This window comes from Ictidomys tridecemlineatus, chromosome 11 (assembly GCF_052094955.1).
Source record: "Ictidomys tridecemlineatus isolate mIctTri1 chromosome 11, mIctTri1.hap1, whole genome shotgun sequence".
NCBI classification, from domain to species: Eukaryota; Metazoa; Chordata; class Mammalia; order Rodentia; family Sciuridae; genus Ictidomys; species Ictidomys tridecemlineatus.
In genome coordinates this window covers 123,112,081-123,129,512 of record NC_135487.1, presented here as the reverse complement: position 1 = coordinate 123,129,512, position 17,432 = coordinate 123,112,081, and the positions used below count along the sequence as shown (strand labels likewise).

Below are 17,432 nucleotides of genomic sequence, written 5' to 3'. Positions count from 1 at the left end.
TAACAATCGTTTGCTTTGAATTGATCATGTCTCTTGCAGTGCCCAGAATTAAGGATCGTCATTTTCTTGATTAAGAACCTAAAGAGTGAAATTGTGTTGAGCGATCTGAGTGAATAAAGCATTGAAAGGGGCAGAAGCGCGTGGACATTCTTTAGTTCTCCCCTCGACTGCCTACGTGACACTTTTGCCCATCGTGACCGGCTCTCACCACCAAACGCATCAGAACACTGAGCCGGCCAAGCACGTCGGTGCTTGATCTATGTTAGGCACCTCACGTGGACCTAGAGGATGTATGAATTTGAAGAAATGCTGGGGGGTGAGGGGAAGTTGTTTCCATTTGAGAAATGACAAGTTATTTGAATATAAACAAATGTATGGCTTGGCATTTTCAGAGAGCCCAGGCACAGCTTTGGAAATATATATAAAAATATTTTTTGTTTTTCTGAGAGGTCTGAACAGTTGGAAGGTGGCCCTCAACATATGAAAGCACACAGCTACCAGGGCTGAGAAACAGACATCTCTTAGGAGGGCTGTCATGTCCATGTTTGAAAACCCAGGGGTGAGACGGGACACCAAGTTCTTCTACTTCCCCTTTTCTAATTTCTACCTATCTTATCTGAATATGACCTCCCATTTTTCCCTTGTAGATGGGAAATAAGCCTGCCTTTTGGTGAGACAGACATGCCCTGCCTGCAGCCAGGCCTGGTTCCCATGTTTCTGTGGCTGTTGCTGCTGATCCTAGGTGAGTAGAGGGACTGGGATAGGACAGTGGCTTCAGTTCCTACGGTCAGACAAGGGAGCCTCTGTCTCTTCTTTTACATTGGGGTTCATAATCACATATCAAGAAAAGACAGAGAAGGCCCGTGTTCCCAAGACAGCCATAAAACTCCAAATACAGCCATCCCAGGAAGCCAAGGATTGGCCCTTGGTTTTGTATCATTGCTGGCTTTTTTCTTTTTTTTTTTAATCCTATAGGAGATTTGGGCTTAAATTTCTGCCAATCCACAGCTCTAAATTCCTTCCTTGAACAGCTCCCAACGAAATAATTTTTCAGACAAGCAGTAGCTTCCCAAATCTAGGGGAGTCAGGCAAGGTCTACTGAGAAACAAGACCTCCTTCTCCCCTGTTTTTAAGCCAAAATTTAGCCAGAGTTTTAAAAAGTAGAAGGAATAAGAGGAGGCCCAAGAAAGTGAGGGGAGGATAAGCCATTTCTCCAAGTGGTTCCTGCATGGGCACTGTGAGTTCCCCTGGGAGAAGAAAGGAAGGGAATGGAGCAAGAAGTTGTCACGCAGGCGGGTGCAGAGACGAGCCAGGCCTGTGGATGGGCACTGCGTTTGTAAAGTCAATCGTAGACTGAATGTTTTCCTGATTGTTTAGGAACTTTGGGTAGTAAACAATGGGTGCCAAGAATTGGGAGGAAAGAAGCCATTGTGCGGTTAGGTTGTCAGGAAAGTTCTCCTAAAGCATCTGATTGAAAAGATTTGAGAAACATCCTTCTATGCTAATAACCTTTGCTTCTGGATTCCCTCACAGCTCCCGGAGGAGAACAATCACGTAAGTTTCCACTACTTTCTGTTCCTCTCAAGTTCTGATCACTCATCCCCTCAGCCAGCATGTTGGGGCTATTCGCCCAACACTTGCAAATGAGGTCATTGGGGAGATGCCAACATCAGTTGCTGTGCTGGGGTCACACCTGTTACCATGTTGGGCAAATAGTCCCCAGCTTCTCAGTTTCTAGCTCATCCCACATTACCAGGACACCCCGGTGCAGAGAGGGAGCAAGCATGAGCAGAAGGAAGGGTAGATGCAGCAAGCAACTGTTCAGAGACTCTCGGGCCTCATCTCCTCCACCCCCGAAGTCATTTCCTCTGTGTGTCCAAGTTAGTGCTGCTACCAAAGGAAACAGGAATCGCTTCTATTCACAGAGGGTAATGACACAGTAAAACCCTTCTATATTTCCAAAAGAAGCTCATGCCTCAGCTTCCGGTCCATCAGTGAGCTGCAATCCTAAACACAAGCCTGATTTCCCAAGCAGCCCGACCTTCTTACTTCAAATTCTTTATATGCCTTTGTTATTGATTGTGTCCAACTTAGATGGAGAGTAGAGAAGAGTTGCCTTCCCTGTAGATTCTCCAACTAAGCAAAGTTTAAAAATAACAAAAGTAAAGAAAGAATCTTGTTTATTACATGTTTCAAGTCAAGCCCAAAGTGATTTTTTTTTTTTTTTGAGTCTAGAAACTGCTTTTGAACAGCCCAGGTTCACCTTCATCTTGAAAAGAATGAATAGAACAAAAATATCTCAGAGCCTACCTTCTGGACTTAGCAGTCTTTGTACAATGAGAAATCTTTTTTTTTTTTTTTTTGTATTGGGAATTGAATCCAGGGGTGCTTTACCACTGAGTTACATCCCCAGACCTTTTTATTTTGAGACAGGGTTTCCCTATGTTGCCCAGGATGGCTTTCAACTGGCAACCCTCCTGCCTCAGCTTCCCAAGTTGCTGGGATTACAAAAATGTGCCACCACACCTGGCACTAATCATGTCTTCTAGACTGTTCTGAGCCGCTGCCAAGACCCCCATCTCCTACGATATCCCCTTGCCCGTGTCCAGGGTAGGCAAAGGATGAGGAAGAACAGGTTCTCTCCCAGGCATTTTTCAAAGCTGTCTCTGTGCCATTTCTAACCCCAGTCCCAGGAAAATCCCCAGCTGCAAGGCTGGCCCCTCCCATGTCCTCCGCCCACCCCTCACTAACCTGCCTTTGTCCATTTCCCATTTAGAAGTACCACCCAAAGCTGTACTTCTGCTCCATCCTCCATGGTCCACAGTCTTCGAGGGACAAACGATGATTCTCACATGCGTGAATCACCAGTTGCAATCCCAGGAAGGCGCATCTTGGTATCGGAACAATAAAATGATTGACAAAACATCTGGAAGAATCCTAATTGAAACATCTGGTTCTTACCAATGCAAGACCCAAGGATCCTCCCAGAGTGACCCTGTACATGTGGAATTTTCATCTGGTGAGAAAAAGGAGGAGTTTCTAAAATCAAACCTCTGGGCAGAATATCTGCGAGCTGGGTTAACACGGGGAACCCAGATGGCACTGTGACAGGCATGGGCACGTGTGATGAGGAGAGCAAGAAGCACGGCAGCAGCAAAGTGTGGTGCTGTCCACTTCCTCATTCAGAGAAGTGTCTGCACCCCAGGGCCACCAGGCAAAAAGGAGGCCAGGTCTGATGGAATTCCTCTTTTAAAGATGGGATTTCTCAAGAAATTAGTCCCCTCTTCCAGAACAAGGAAGAATCTAGTATGGAGCATGTGGAAAAATTGGTGGAGGACATTTGCAGGTGTGTACAGGGCTGTAGCTCTTTTCTCATGGGGAGAACGGAGAGCAATGAAAGAAATGAGAGGGAAGAATTGAGTATGTCCTTCGCTCTTTGCAGACTGGCTGATCCTCCAGGTGCCATACCCGGTCTTTGAAGGAGATGATATAGATCTGAGATGCCTAGGGTGGGAAGAGGAGAAAATACATAAAAAGATTTACTACAAAGATGGAAAACAACTTCCTGATGGTGATAACTCAGACTTCATCAGATTACATTCAGTCCGCCAAGACGAGAGCAAATATCATTGTGCTGTTTCTAGTTGGAATTTGTTTTGGAAAAAAACTTCAAAATCCCTAAGAATCCAAGTTCAAGGTAATGGTTGAACGCCTGTGGGTTTAGGTTTTGGCAGTGAAGCTGTGAGGATCAAGGGAGGGTGTTTATCAGTGGGGATTTCAAAAAAAGTCTCCATGGGCCATGGGAGGAAGACGGTCCCCACTTCCGGGTGCTGACAGCACAGGTAAATCTGTGCCTCGTTCCCTAAGGATTGTGTTCCTTCTCTCTAGAGCTCTTTCCACGTCCTGTGCTGAAAGCCAGTCCCTCCCAGCCCATCGAGGGAGGCCCATGGACTCTGACCTGTGAGACGCAGCTTGCTTTTCAGAGGTCACAGGTCCAGCTCCAGTTCTGCTTCTTCAGAGATGACCGTACCCTGGGGTCAGGCTGCAGCAGCTCCCCAGAGCTCCAGATCCCCACCATGGGGAGCGAAGACTCGGGGCTCTACCGGTGTAAAGCAGAGGCAGCAACTCCCAGAATCACGAAAATGAGCCGGGTGTCCCGTGTGCTTGTGCAGAGTAAGTGTTACAGGGGCTGCTTGCTCTTCCAGAGCTGGGGAGAGGAGAACAGTTCAGGACACCCCCTGCACCTAGGGTGGTTGATGTCCAGAGAGGCTCCAGCGATTATGGTATCTTTCTCTCTTTGGACTCAGTATTGGACCAACTTCCCTAGGACCCTCTTTTCCATCTAAGCCAGGCAATAGTAATTATCGATCAGTTACTGGGTGCCCAAACCGGACAACTAGAAGCACCATTGACCAAATGCTGTCTGAGAAGGTCCCGATAGTGTTTTCATAGTAGACTTAACCTCACACCAAAATCATCAGAAAAGGGGAAGATGACTATGGACTGGAATAGTCAGAGAAGAATGTGGGGGCATGGAAGAGAGACTGGAGAACCCTTAAAGGATGGGGAAAGAGTTTGGATTCTGAGAAAAGTCACTTCAGTACTCTTATTCTGTTTATAAAATGTGATTGCAAACAACACCGGGTTTAAGATCATGGGCCTGGTGCCTGCATTTCCCAAGGATAGGACCTGTTGTGGGAGTGGGAAGGGGTACTGATCTCTTTATAAAATTAATTTCTTCTTTCCGACTTTGGACCCATTGCATCTATGACTACTGGCCTATTCCTGGCGGCTCCAGACTTTTCCTTGACTCTGAAGTGCTTGCCATCAAAACCCTCCCGTGTTACCTTGTGTCTCCCCAGGAATCCCTGTATCTGATGTGAATCTAGAGATCCAGCCCCCAGGGGGGCAGCTGATTGAAGGAGAAAATCTGGTCCTTATCTGTTCAGTAGCCGCGGGCACAGGGAATATCACATTCTCCTGGCACAAAGAGGGAACAAGTCTGGGCAGAAAAACCCAGCGTTCCCTGTTGGCAGAGCTGCGAGTGCCCGCCGTGCAGAAGCGTGACACTGGGAGGTACTACTGTGCGGCTGACAACAACCACGTCCCCATCCTCAGCAAGCGGATCACCGTCACCGTGAGAAGTGAGCTCCTGATTCCTCCCTACCACCCTTGTTTTGCAAGCCAGAGCTGAAGTTCTCCATCAGCCCTGAAGTTTTGGAAGCAGGCAAATAAACAGAGGCGAAGATCCAAAAAAACGACCCCTGCCGCTACAAACGTGGCAAAATGAGCAGAAGATGCTTTGCTCCATGGGGAGAGGACTTTGGGATGATGGGGACAGAATTCTCCAGGGCTACTTTTCTGGGTTTTAGGACAATGCTTCTGATCCTTAGATTAGGAAAGTGCAGGCAGTGGGGAACAGAAGTGATCAAGGGATATATCTATTTCTAAGCTCTTCTGACAGCCCTTCTGTCTCCCTCAGGTCTTGTGTCCCGCCCTGTGCTCACCCTCAGGGCTCCCAGGGCCCAGGCTGTGGTGGGGGATGTGGTGGAGCTTCATTTCGAGGCCCCGAGGGGCTCTCCCCCGATCCTGTACCAGTTTTACCTGGAGGATGTCACCCTGGGGAACAGCTCGGCGCCCTCTGGGGGAGGGGCATCCTTCAACCTCTCTCTGACTGCAGAACATTCTGGAAACTACTCATGCGAGGCCGACAATGGCCTGGGGGCCCAGCGCAGTCATGGAGTGAGTCTCCACGTCCTAGGTAAGCAGGTTGTACACACAGTAGTCCAGACACATTAGAACTCTGCTGGACTTCTTGCCGGCATGGATTCTTTCCTGTGATTACACATTCCTTTGTTTTCCTCTGTAAGAGGCTACAGTTCCCATATTCCCCACTCCAGAGGAAGTTCAAAGACTCCAAAATTCCAGATACACGAGCTGCAGCGATTACTGGCAAGGAAACATCATTCCCTGCCCTGATCATGATTTTTTTCCTGCCTGCATGCACCTTTTATTTTATTTTTTTAAAGGTGGTGGTGCTGGGATTTGAGCCCAGGGCCTTGTGGATGTGAGGCTAGCCACAGCAGAAGCCATCTTTCTTGCAGCCAGTGTTGGCTCATATTTCAGGTCTAATCATTGCCATTCAATGAATGGTCCCACATCCACACTCCCTCCCCTTGAGTCAGTCTGTAACACAAAGCAGAGCTTAAGATCCTTCCCAAGCGTCTCTTGCCAGTGAAACACACAGCTTCAATCTAAAGCACTGCACACAAAGAGAACTATCTCATTTAAGTTTCTTCACCACTTAGCAGAACCAGCAATCTTCTCGTTCCTATTCCACATGAATGGTTTTTCTATTCTCATTTGCTGTCCTATCTCTAGAGTTCTCAATGAATGTGGAATTATTGTTGCTAGTGCTGTATCTGGATATTTTGGGGCCAGTCTGGATCAATTAGTTCGGTAGCCAATGATTGGGCGACTATTGAATGTCATGCAAAGTTTCAGCAACTGGAAATACAACACAGGAAAGATAAATCCCTGTTCTTATGGAACTTAAATTCTATTGGGGTCATCTGATATATGACAATGATAGACGAATGGATGAAGGGATAGAGGGATGGATGGATGGATAGATGGACGGATGGATGATAGAGGGAGGGATGTTACACAGTGCTGAATAGTAACTTGGAAAATGAAGTCAGGTAATTGGGTGGAGAATAATGAGGTCCTAAATTAGATAGATATGGAACCATGTCTTGATCTTAGAGCTAAGATTCAGCAATAGGAATATCCTAGAAGTAGGATTTTAGTTATATCTGTTAATAATGATAGCTTGCATTCATGGATCACTTTATATACATGATTCTTATTATAATAGTTTGAGATATAATTTATTATTAGCTCCTTTTTAGAAATGAATAAACAGACTTAGAGAAGTTAAAGTTTTTAAAAATCAAGATTACAGCCAGGCATGCCTATAATAATACCTGACACTCCAGAGGCTGAGGCAGGAGGATTGCAAATTGGAGGCCAGCCTTTGTAACTTAGGAAGGCCCTGAGCAACTTCTCAAGATCCTGTCTCAAAATAAAAAATAAAAAGGGGCTGGGAATGTAGCTCAGTGGTAAAACGCCCCTGGACTAGATCCTCAGTACCTAAATAAATAAATAAGTAAAGTAAAAGTCAAGATTAAAGAGTTAACAAAGAGCAGAATCAGGATTCAAACCTATGTTTTTCTGAATCCAGGTTTGTGTTCCTACTATGAACTATGCAGAATACTCTTTTATTACAGTTTCTTGTACACATGCTTATACAAAACTGCCAATGAACTATTTTCCTCTCTCAGTTCCAGTGTCCCACCCTGTCCTCACATTCAGGACTCCCAGGGCCCAGGCTGTGGTGGGGGACGTGGTGGGGCTTCACTGCGAGGCCCTGGGGGGCTCTCCCCCGATCCTGTACCAGTTTTATCACGAGGACGTCATCCTGGGGAACATCTTGGCTCCCTCTGGAGGAGGAGCATCCTTCAACCTCTCCCTGACTGCAGAACATTCTGGAAACTACTCCTGTGCCGCTAACAATGGCCTGGGGGCCCAGCGCAGTGAGGTGGTGGCACTCAGCATCACAGGTGAGTTAGTGGCACCTGAACTAGAGGCCATAGCAGTAGGCAGTAAAACATTCCTCCAGTGGATGGTACAAATTCTATCAATGGCCAAGTTTCTGAACACGCCCACCAAGGTGTGGAGCAGCTTGAGATTGATGCTGATTTCATGTGGGAAGGGGAAAGGGAATAAATTTTAACCTTAGATGCTGGTGACCACCTTTAACATGTCATTGTTTTGAAAATCACAAATTATACTAAAGATAATTTGAATGGAGAAATCAGAAACTGGAAAATTACCTGCCCTGATAGATCTTAGCTCCACTTGCATGTTTTTTTGTCTAGATCCAAAACTTTTGCCCTTGAAACTCAAGTATATATCTTGGCTCTCAGGGAATTCCAGGAGAAGAATTGTTCTTATGACCACAGGAGTCACTGGGGGATTGCTCCTCATCCTTGTCTTTGCTGCTACTTGGCTGTATCGCATCAAGAGCCAAAAGAAACCAGGTAGGTGTCTCTGTCTTAGCCCTTAAGGCTGTGACTTTGGCCGTTGCTATATTGATTTGGAGTTGGGTAGTGCATCCTGTAAAGGCCAATTATTCCTCCTAAGTACTAGTCCCTCAGTTTTACAGGCAATAGTAACAAAAAAGGTAGCATAAAGTTTTCAATGGGATTTTTTTACCTCTTGTGTTTAATTTGAGATGAATTATGTATCAGAGCTTTGCTTTCAATTAAAATTTGGAAAATTAAGCACTTTACTGTTCTACCTGCATTCCAAAGCCTACTGAAAACAAAAGGGCCCCCAAACCCCTCCACCATTTGTAACAAAAAGCAGGTGATCGTCAAAAGTGCAAATCATAAGCCAAGATATATTTGAATAGCAGTCAACTATAATGAAATTTGGATAAAACTAAGAGAGAACAACTGAGAGGAGATTAAAAATCCAATTGCTGATTGTTGGTTGTACATAGATACACAATTGCCTTTTGCATGTTAATCGTATACTCTGCAACCTCACTAAACTCCTTACTTAGTTCTAATATCTGTTTTGTAGGTTTCATAAAATTGTCTATCTAGATGGCATGCTGTCTGCTAATAAAGACAGTATCACTTTTTTCCAGTCTTAACCTTTTATTTTTCTTTCTTGATTGCACTGTCTAAAACCTTTTATATAATGTTGAATAGAACTGGTCAGAGCAGACATCTCTGTCTTGTTCCTAACCTTAGGTAAAAAGTATTCAGTTTCTCACAATTAAGTATTTTACCAACTGCCGGATTTTTATAGACTCACTTTATCTGGCTAAGCAAGTCCCTACTAATTCCTAATTTGTTTAGAATTTTTACTGGCACAGATATCTGTCAAGTGCTTTTTCTGCATTGATTAAAATAATCAGGTGATTTTCTGTTTTCAGTCTATTAATAAGGTTAACTTTGAGTGTTCGAGCCATATTATATTTCTGGGGTCTTTATCATGATGGTTGGATTTGATTTGCTAAAATTTTATTAAGAATGCTTGTACCTGTGTGTAAGAGGGAGTTGGTTGATATCTTTCTCTTCTCTTGCCTTTATAGGATTTGCTGTCAAAATTGTAGCCACCTAGCTAACCCTTTCAATATCCTCCATTCTTCTTTGTGTGTTCACATTTCCATCTCGTATCATTTTTGATCTGCCAAAAGGGATTCTTCTAACATTTCTTACAGTAAGTGTGCTGTCATTACTAAATTCATTTATGTTCTTACTGATTTTCTGTATACTATCAATTGTTGAGATAGGGAATTGAAATCTTCAACTGCAAGTGTGAATTTATTCATTTCTTCCTGCAGTCGTATCTAGTTCTGCTTTGAGGATTTGATGCTCTTTATGAGCTGTGTGAATATTTAGAATCGTTATGTGTTTTTGATGAATTGAAAAAATTTATCCTTACAAAATGACCCTCTTTACCAAACCTCCCGGATAGTATCACTTACTTTGAAATAGTTCTTGTTTGATACTAATGTAATAATGAACTATGATTAATACAATTATAAATGTTAGCATGTTAACAAATATAATCACTGCTAACATGGTATTTATTTCCCTGTCCTTTTGATTTATCTGTGTCCTATACTTTAGTGTATCTTTTTTAAATAATTAAAATGTGATTAATTCCTTTTTTTTCCTTTCATCCAATATGAGAGTCTCCACCTTTTATGAAAGGTGTTTAGACCATCTGTAAGTGAGATTTTATTTTATTTTAATTGTCATATAATACTTATACTTATTTATGGATACAATATTATAAGTCAATACATGTACATGATATGTATTGATCAAATTAGGATAACTAGCATTTTCATCTCCTCAAATATAACAATTTATATGTCTGGGGAATTTTCAAGTACTTCTGTAGTTATTTCTAGAAGCATAATAAATTGTTGTAGGCCATAGTTACCCCACAGTGTTACACAATATTCTAATGAATCCCCCATCTAATCTCTGTCTAACCTCCCTCCCCACTACCTAGAAGAGGGCATTAGAATCTCACTGTTGAAGTGGATAATGTTCAAAAAGCAGACTATTCGGTCACCACGACACCAGGAAGGAGGAGTGTACTGACTATTTTATGTGATCCATATGAACAGAAGGCCAGGGGGTGTTCTGTCCACCAGGTCTAAAAGAATTGCTGTTGTTTTGTTTTGCTTGTGGTGCTGAGAATCGAACCCAGGACTTCATGCATGCCAAGCAAGTGCTCAGCCCTTCATTGGCTTCCTGAAGAAGTGTATTAAATAGCAGACTCACCGAGAAGTGGTGACAGTTCACCAGGAAGAGGGTCTCTGTCTTTCTTTTCCCAAAAATCTTGACTCCTGAATCCTCCACCCCATGGCAAAATTCCCTGTCCCGTTATTGACCATTTATCTCAGGAAGGAGCTCAAACTTTCCACATATTTCTAGAAGTGAAGAGTTCTACTTCTTGCCTGAATAATTCCTACAAATTATCAAAAGAGGTAAAAATGTGTCAATTCTATATTCAAACTACTTGGGTTAAAATTTTAGTAATGTCAATTGCTAACTTTTGTTTTTTTGTAGTTATAGATGGACAGCATGCGTTTATTTTATTTTATTTTTTTTATGTGGTGCTGAGGATCGAACCCAGTGCCTAATAACGTGCTAGGCAAGCACTTTGGCACTGAGCGACAACCCCAGCCCATAACTTGCTAGCTTCTTGATATTAGGAAAGTCACTTATACTCTCCAAACCCCAGTGTTTTTCGTCTATGTAGTGGTCATAATAACAGTAGCTACCTTTGACAGTGTAGGCAAACTGCTTAGTAGAGTTCCTGGCCCACATGTCCTCAGGGAAGACATGGTAGATAGCCACCTCTTTACATTTCAGTTTTCTTTTTACAGCGAGGAGATAGACTGACTTCTAGATCCATCCTTACAGACAAACTGCCCAGGGAAGACACTGGCTGTGGGTGGACGTGGGTTCTCATTTTCCTGAGGACAGAGACACAGGCCTAGGTCATGATCACACACTTTCAGCCTAACTCAGGAGGCCTGGCCCCCAGGGACTGGGCTGAAGGCATCATTCAGTTATTTATCAAAGGAATCGGGGCTCGGGGTATAGCTGAGTTGGTAGAGTGTTTGCCTCACATGCACGAGGCCCTGGGTCCAATCTCTAGCCACCGAAAAAAAAAAAAAAGGGAATCAAGACTGGTGTGCTTACTCTGTGCACTGACTGGTGTGCTCTAAAACCAGTGAGACAGATAGACTCAGATTTTTAAAAAGGCAAATGACAGAGATGTGAAACTGGGAACAAGTCCACACTGGGGCACGCCAGAAATTTTTCAGAATTTCAGTGATGAAAAACTTCCTTATTATAACTAAAAAGAAAAATATTTTTTTAAAACTGCCTTACTTTTAAGGCTGATAGAGTAGGCTTCAACATTAAACTCACATGCAATCAATCACCTATTAGAAAATTGTCAATTTGTCATTTTTTTTCAGTCCTCGAGGTATATACTTTAATTTGCTCCATGGTTTAACCAACCTTTATTGAATATTTTCAACTGTTAGGTATGGCTCTGTGAATGCAAAAAAAAAAAAAAAAAAAAAGACTCAAGTGGACAATGTTCAAAAAGCAGACCACAGGAAGGATTAAGGGAAAACCAAGACACAGATCATGATAGTACACGTAATAATTAGTTCTTACAATATTACCCACTTCTATGTGCCTGGATCTAGGTAGAGTTGATGCAAAGCTCTGATGCAAAGGAGGAAAGATAAGTTGAAATTATCCAGGTGAAAGAGACGGAAAGAAAAGGGATGGAGAAACTGCCGAGTGCCCAAGTGACGTGCGGTTCAGCGTTTCTGCAGAGGATCTGCAGGGGTCACAGTTAGAGAAAAGCAGGGTAGAGCGTACCATGAGAGTGCAGTTTGGTGTCAGGTCAAGCTGCAGTCACAGTGAACAAGTGGGTGTGGAGGAAGACCTGGGCCCCGAGTTAAATATCGCCTCGTCTCACTTCTGCTTCCTGGCCACAGCTATTTAGAATTTCTTTTCGCATGGCTGCTACGGATTGAAAAATGATTCATAACGAGTGTGATTCTGGGCAGATGTCCTCCAAGACCCCGCCTTCCCTATGTGTCACATACAAGGTTATTCCCCAAGCTTGGCCATGTCTGAGATCTCACAGAGAATCTGACTTGGAGGAAGGAGTGTTCTGTCGCAGCCCACTGTCCACACAGCTCTCTCACCCTCAGTGTTCCTTTGTTCCTTTTGTAGGGAGACTTCCGGCCACGGGGACACCTAGGTAAGGTCTCGGATTCTTGTGCTGCTTGGTTCATTTGCATAATCTGTTTATAACTAGGATGATGTACATTTTTAAAGTTTTGAATGGACTTCCTACCAACCTTGTAACCTTCTTACAAAATTTAAAAAAAAATGTGATCAGAAAACCAGTCCCACTCCTCTTTGGGGACAATATTGTGTCAGCTGACATGCCGAATGCATGCTGTTGTCTGGGTTTATTTATCGACCTCCGAGCTGCAGCACAGAACTGACCGCTGACGTCTTAATGACGTCACCCTGCATAGGGCCACCGTTCGTCCACTCCCTGTTTCTCTCATTCCTTCACTCATTTAGGAAGTGACACTAAACGCCAGCGTTAAATTAACAGCGCACAAGGAGGTGATGTTCAGAAAAGAGCCCACTTTTCTGAGGAAACTTCATAATATCTTACAGGGAAAGTGGAGTCTTACCACACGAGGTAGAGAATTAAAAAAAAAAAGACAAAGGTCAAGTTACACGGGAATGCAGAAGACCCTGCGTATCAACGTTTAAACATTGATATCTTTAAAAATAAGCTTAACAATTAGACAAATATAAGTTTTATCCTCTCAAAGGGACCCGAAGACTGAGTGGCTTCTGCCCTTGGACTTGGCCTCAGCTAGCTTCCCCTGGGGTCCATCTTGCACCACATTGTTTCTAATATTTTCTTGAAAGAGTCATGAAAAAGTGTCCGTAATAATTTTTTTAATGTAAATCCTGCCAGGCTCTAGGTCTTCCTGGATACCAATTTCTCTGAGACTCTGTGTAACTCACAAACACTCTTCCTCCATTGTCTCTTTTTGTCACAGTTACAGTCCCAGTGAACATCAGGAGACTTCTGGGTTTGGGCTCTCCAGCCTAGATGCCCAGGAGCTCCCCTACTCTGAGCAATTAGCCCAACTGGAGCTGCAGCCAGTGTATAGCAATGGTAAGGACTTCTTAAGGGACAGAGGGTTCTAGGGAAGTACCAGTACACAGGAAGGACTGATCAACAACTCAGGGCCCTTTCATAGCCAATTTAAATATGACATGCCTAACATTATAGGGATTAAAAGGCAGCTATAAATTTGGTGGCTGTAAAGGAGTATTGGTCTGATTTTCCTTACTATGATGAAATACCCGAGACTGGGTACTTCATAAGAAAAAAAGTTTTATCTAGCTCATATTTCTGGAGGTTCAAGAGCATGGCACTGGCATTGGCTCTGGCGAGGATGCATGGCAGATGGCATCACAATTTCAGGAGTGCACATAAGCAGGGAGATCGTGTGGCAAATAGGAATCCAGAGTGACGGGAGGTGCCCCTAAAGACCTTTCCCTAGACCCCACCTCTTAGAGGTTCCACTACCTCCTCACGTCACAACGCAGGGGACCACTCTTCTGATAGATGAACCTCTGGAGAACAAACCAAATCCCAAACTAAACCATAGCAGGAGACTCTCAGAGGGGGGCCATGTAACGTCTTCTGTTTTCTCACAGTGAATCCTGAAGAAGGAAACCTGATTTATTCTCAGATCAGGAGCATCCCGAGCACAAACGGAATTTCAGGTGAGATACCTTTCAGACAAGAAGAGGCGAGGTGGTAGGTGGCAGTGTTCTCAGATCCAGCCAAGGGTCTTTGATCAAAGAGTCGTCTCAAATGTGAGCTTAACATGGGAGACATGGCCTGCTTCTCCTGGGCCCAGTGCCTCTTCTCTGTCCTTGCCGACCTTTCAGGACGTGACTCTCATCATCTCTCCCCACGATCACTCTTTGTGGCAACAGCAGAGTTCAATAGGCATTTCTGGAAACCTGTTGCATTGGTTTCGATGTCCGTTTCTCCTTTTCGAACTCATGGGCTCCTTGGTCATATGGACTGAGCTTCTGTCATCTCTGCCTCCTTGTAATGTACCTAATGTTTAATAAGAAGCCACTTTTCAATGAATGCTTGTTGGCTGAATAAATAAACAAGAGAGACACAAACAACTCTTTGGAAGGACAGAGGAACACACAGTGAATTTTCTTAATGCTCCACTGCAAATCTTTGGCTTCCTGGGGAACTGCTGTGTGGTTCAGACGGCTGCTCTCTCCTCGAGCCTTCTCCAAATTCCCTGTGCAAAGAGAAGTGAGTGCTGTGGGCCCCTTCCTCCCAGATGGTCAATACGGCCACAGAGGTGCCTTGTTTTTTTTTTAGTGTGCATATATCTTGTGTGTGGAGGGGAAAGAGTGCTTTTTTTCTGTGAGGACCTAGAAAAAGTCAGCAGAGAAAACAGTCAAGAGATGAGCAGGAGAGGTGGAGTGGACTGGGAATGTACTGGGAATAGGCTGTAAATTTGAAATGTAGAACTTAAAACTTTTCTTTGCTATCCCCATCCAACAGCCAATTCACCGCGGACGCCTAGGAACAGTAAGGTGAGATGCATTTCCTGGCCCTCTCTCTTCTCTGCTCTTCCTCATCTGTATTTAGGTACTTAAAATTTGTGGGTTTTCCACCAGGAACCTGTGGTCGTTTATTCAGAATTGAAGAAGGCACACCCGGAGGACTCTGCAGGACCGGCCAGCCAAAGAGGCAGTGACCACGAGGACATTACAGAAAACTATGAGAATGTCTCCTGGGCTCCAGCAGCCTCGGAGCACTAGCCCCTCACCCAGAGTGGCCCTCAGAGAGCCCAGGGAACAGCCGCGTGCCGTGGACTAGAGGAGGAGGACCGCCTAGCCAGGGTCACAAAGGCTTTACCTATAGAATTGCAGTAAATACACAGAAATCATTCTAAGGCTTAAGCATATAACTTCTGTTTTGCAGAAGAGGTCCACAAAGGTTAAATAGGCCCAGAGAGGCTGACCAAGGTCATATGCAAACAAAAGCAGGATCCAAATGCAGATGTGATGGGCTCTGAAATCTGAGCTCTCAACTACTGCCCTACCTTGTTTTCTCATGAGGAGGATGATAAGAGAATTCAGAAGGATCATACATGATACAGAAGGTGAATTACATGCTATTCACCAAACAGGTGGCTTAAGCATGTATAAGTGATATTCAGAATGGACCGTAAGCCTGTAATCCATCCCACCACAGAGTATTCGGCTTCTGTTCTCTCATTGTCTTGGTTTTGCATTGTTCATGGGTCTTTTTTCTCTTCTCTCAGTGATCACTCTGTGTGCATTTTGCATCAAAATGTTATTTTTTCCTTCTGTCAGTATCTGAATGTTATTGGCAAAGTTTTCAGTCACCCTGGTTGACAGTGGTTAATGTACTGAATTCGTTGATCTCCTGTCACAGGATCCATCATGAGGCCGTCCTGTAGCAGCTCAGTTGTGCCACTTAACTGCAACACTTACAGTTTGAAGCTACTGAAGCAGCAGTGCCAACCCCAGAATCTCAGGAAATCCAATGATTCACAGAACTAGAGGGCAACCTTCAGGAATTCTTTTTTTTTTTTAATTGTTCTTTTTAGATATACAGGACAGTAGGGCGTATTTTGACATATTCCATTGTTTATAGATACCACATCTTCTTTATCCATTCATCTGTTGAAGGGCACCTTGGTTGGTTCCATAGCTTTGCTATTGTGAGTTGAGCTGCTTTAAACCATTGATGTGGCCCCTTCAGTGCAGTATGCTGACTTTAAGTACTTTGGGTATAAACCAAGATGTGAAATAATGGGTCAAATGGTGGTTCCATTCCAAGTTTCTGAGGAGTCTCCATTACTGCTTTCCATTCACTCAGGAGTCCTGGTTACCTGAGCTGACAGTGGAGCAGAAGTTGCCAAACATTAACTTGTAAGCTCAGAGCAGAACTTCTCATCTGTCCCCCAGTTGGCTGAGAAACATTGTCTTTCATGGACTCGGAATAAAACAACAACATGCTGTTGTGCTTAAGTTTCAGGAGAATGGACAAAATCACTTAAAATTTCTTCAGAGGCAGAAAAGGAGTAACTGAAATGGTTAGCCTTGATTACCTGGCATTACACTTCTTACAGCTGTCAAAACAATAGGCCTTAAGAAGAAGAATCTAGTGAATTCCCTAATGCATGTGAATGGATCAATTTACCAACATCATGGATTCTGCACCACCCACTGTGCGTCACTTTATGTAAAAAACACAAGAGCACTTTGAAAACCTTGAAATAGTTCAAGCATAAAAGTCCACAGTGTAGTTCAGATTTATGCCTGGGGTGTCAATAACGTAGACAATAGAAAGAAAAACATGCAATCTAATTTGAAGCTTTTAATTTTAGCCTAATGAATTCAACCAGCAACTGAAGAAAAAAATCCATTTTTTTTTCTTGTTGAAGAAATGTGTATTTTTTATTATGAGAGAAGGGCTTATATATTTTGTTTTCATATTATTAGGGGCAAAACACAATCCAGGACAGGGGCCGGGCCTGTAAGGGGGATCAAATAATCCAAGTGGAATCTGTGTGTGCTTGAGTTTTCTCCTAAGGCCTTTCTACTGGGGGCTCCAGGAAGGATACATTGTTTAGTTTGAGGGGGAAAAGACATGTCACTAGGCGCTTGTTGTAGGAAACCTATGATAAAAGGAGAAAAATTCTCCCATTGACTTTTGAGAGATAAAAGGTCTAGGGGAGGAAGTTAGGAGAGAGGCAGTGTGCTACTGACATTCTCCAGGGGAACGTGTTGGTGGTGCAGGTAGCACCAAGGACAGCAGCCTTTGGAAAGGAGAGAGTTGGGGACAGGAGGTGGGGGAGCTACTGTGCACAGAATAGTTCTGAGCATAATGGGGAACCTCCCTACCAGAAGACCTTATTCAGATCCCCCAAACCAAGGCAAATAGTGGCACCTGTACGTAGTCAGGGGGAGTCTAAGGAGTGTTAGTGGAGAGTCCCTAGAGGAAGCTGTTTCCAGCTAGTCAACAAGGTGACATTAGAGATTTTGGTATCAGGGGCATTATTAATTTCTTTCTTTGCATTCTATTTATTTTGTTTATAAGTTTATTGAATAACAATTTATGCAAAATAAATTACATGTATTTAAAGTGTACACTTAGATGAGTTTTGACAGATGAAATCACACGAACGTAATCAAGATCCCAAA

General features: G+C 43.6%; 1 protein-coding gene across 1 annotated transcript; it reads left to right on the top strand.

The window, feature by feature from the left end:
• The first annotated feature begins 711 nt into the window (after positions 1-711).
• LOC144368733 (Fc receptor-like protein 3) lies at positions 712-15,145 on the top strand. The gene is made up of 14 exons (XM_078027850.1): positions 712-742; positions 1,534-1,554; positions 2,777-3,019; positions 3,443-3,697; positions 3,889-4,173; positions 4,863-5,144; positions 5,483-5,761; positions 7,344-7,622; positions 7,989-8,102; positions 12,357-12,384; positions 13,211-13,329; positions 13,878-13,946; positions 14,758-14,789; positions 14,874-15,145. The coding sequence occupies exons 1-14, from the start codon at positions 712-714 to the stop codon at positions 15,015-15,017; spliced, it is 2,181 nt and encodes a 726-aa protein (XP_077883976.1). The 3' UTR covers positions 15,018-15,145.
• Positions 15,146-17,432: the final 2,287 nt, after the last annotated feature.

What these genes read in the sequence shown, in the direction of transcription:
- LOC144368733 (XM_078027850.1), top strand. Translation starts at nt 712, where the DNA reads ATGTTTCTGTGGCTGTTGCTGCTGATCCTAG. An exon ending in CCGGCCACGGGGACACCTAG is followed by an intron (nt 12,385 to 13,210) that starts GTAAGGTCTCGG and finishes TTTTTGTCACAG; the next exon opens with TTACAGTCCCAGTGAACATC. An exon ending in GGACGCCTAGGAACAGTAAG is followed by an intron (nt 14,790 to 14,873) that starts GTGAGATGCATT and finishes GTTTTCCACCAG; the next exon opens with GAACCTGTGGTCGTTTATTC.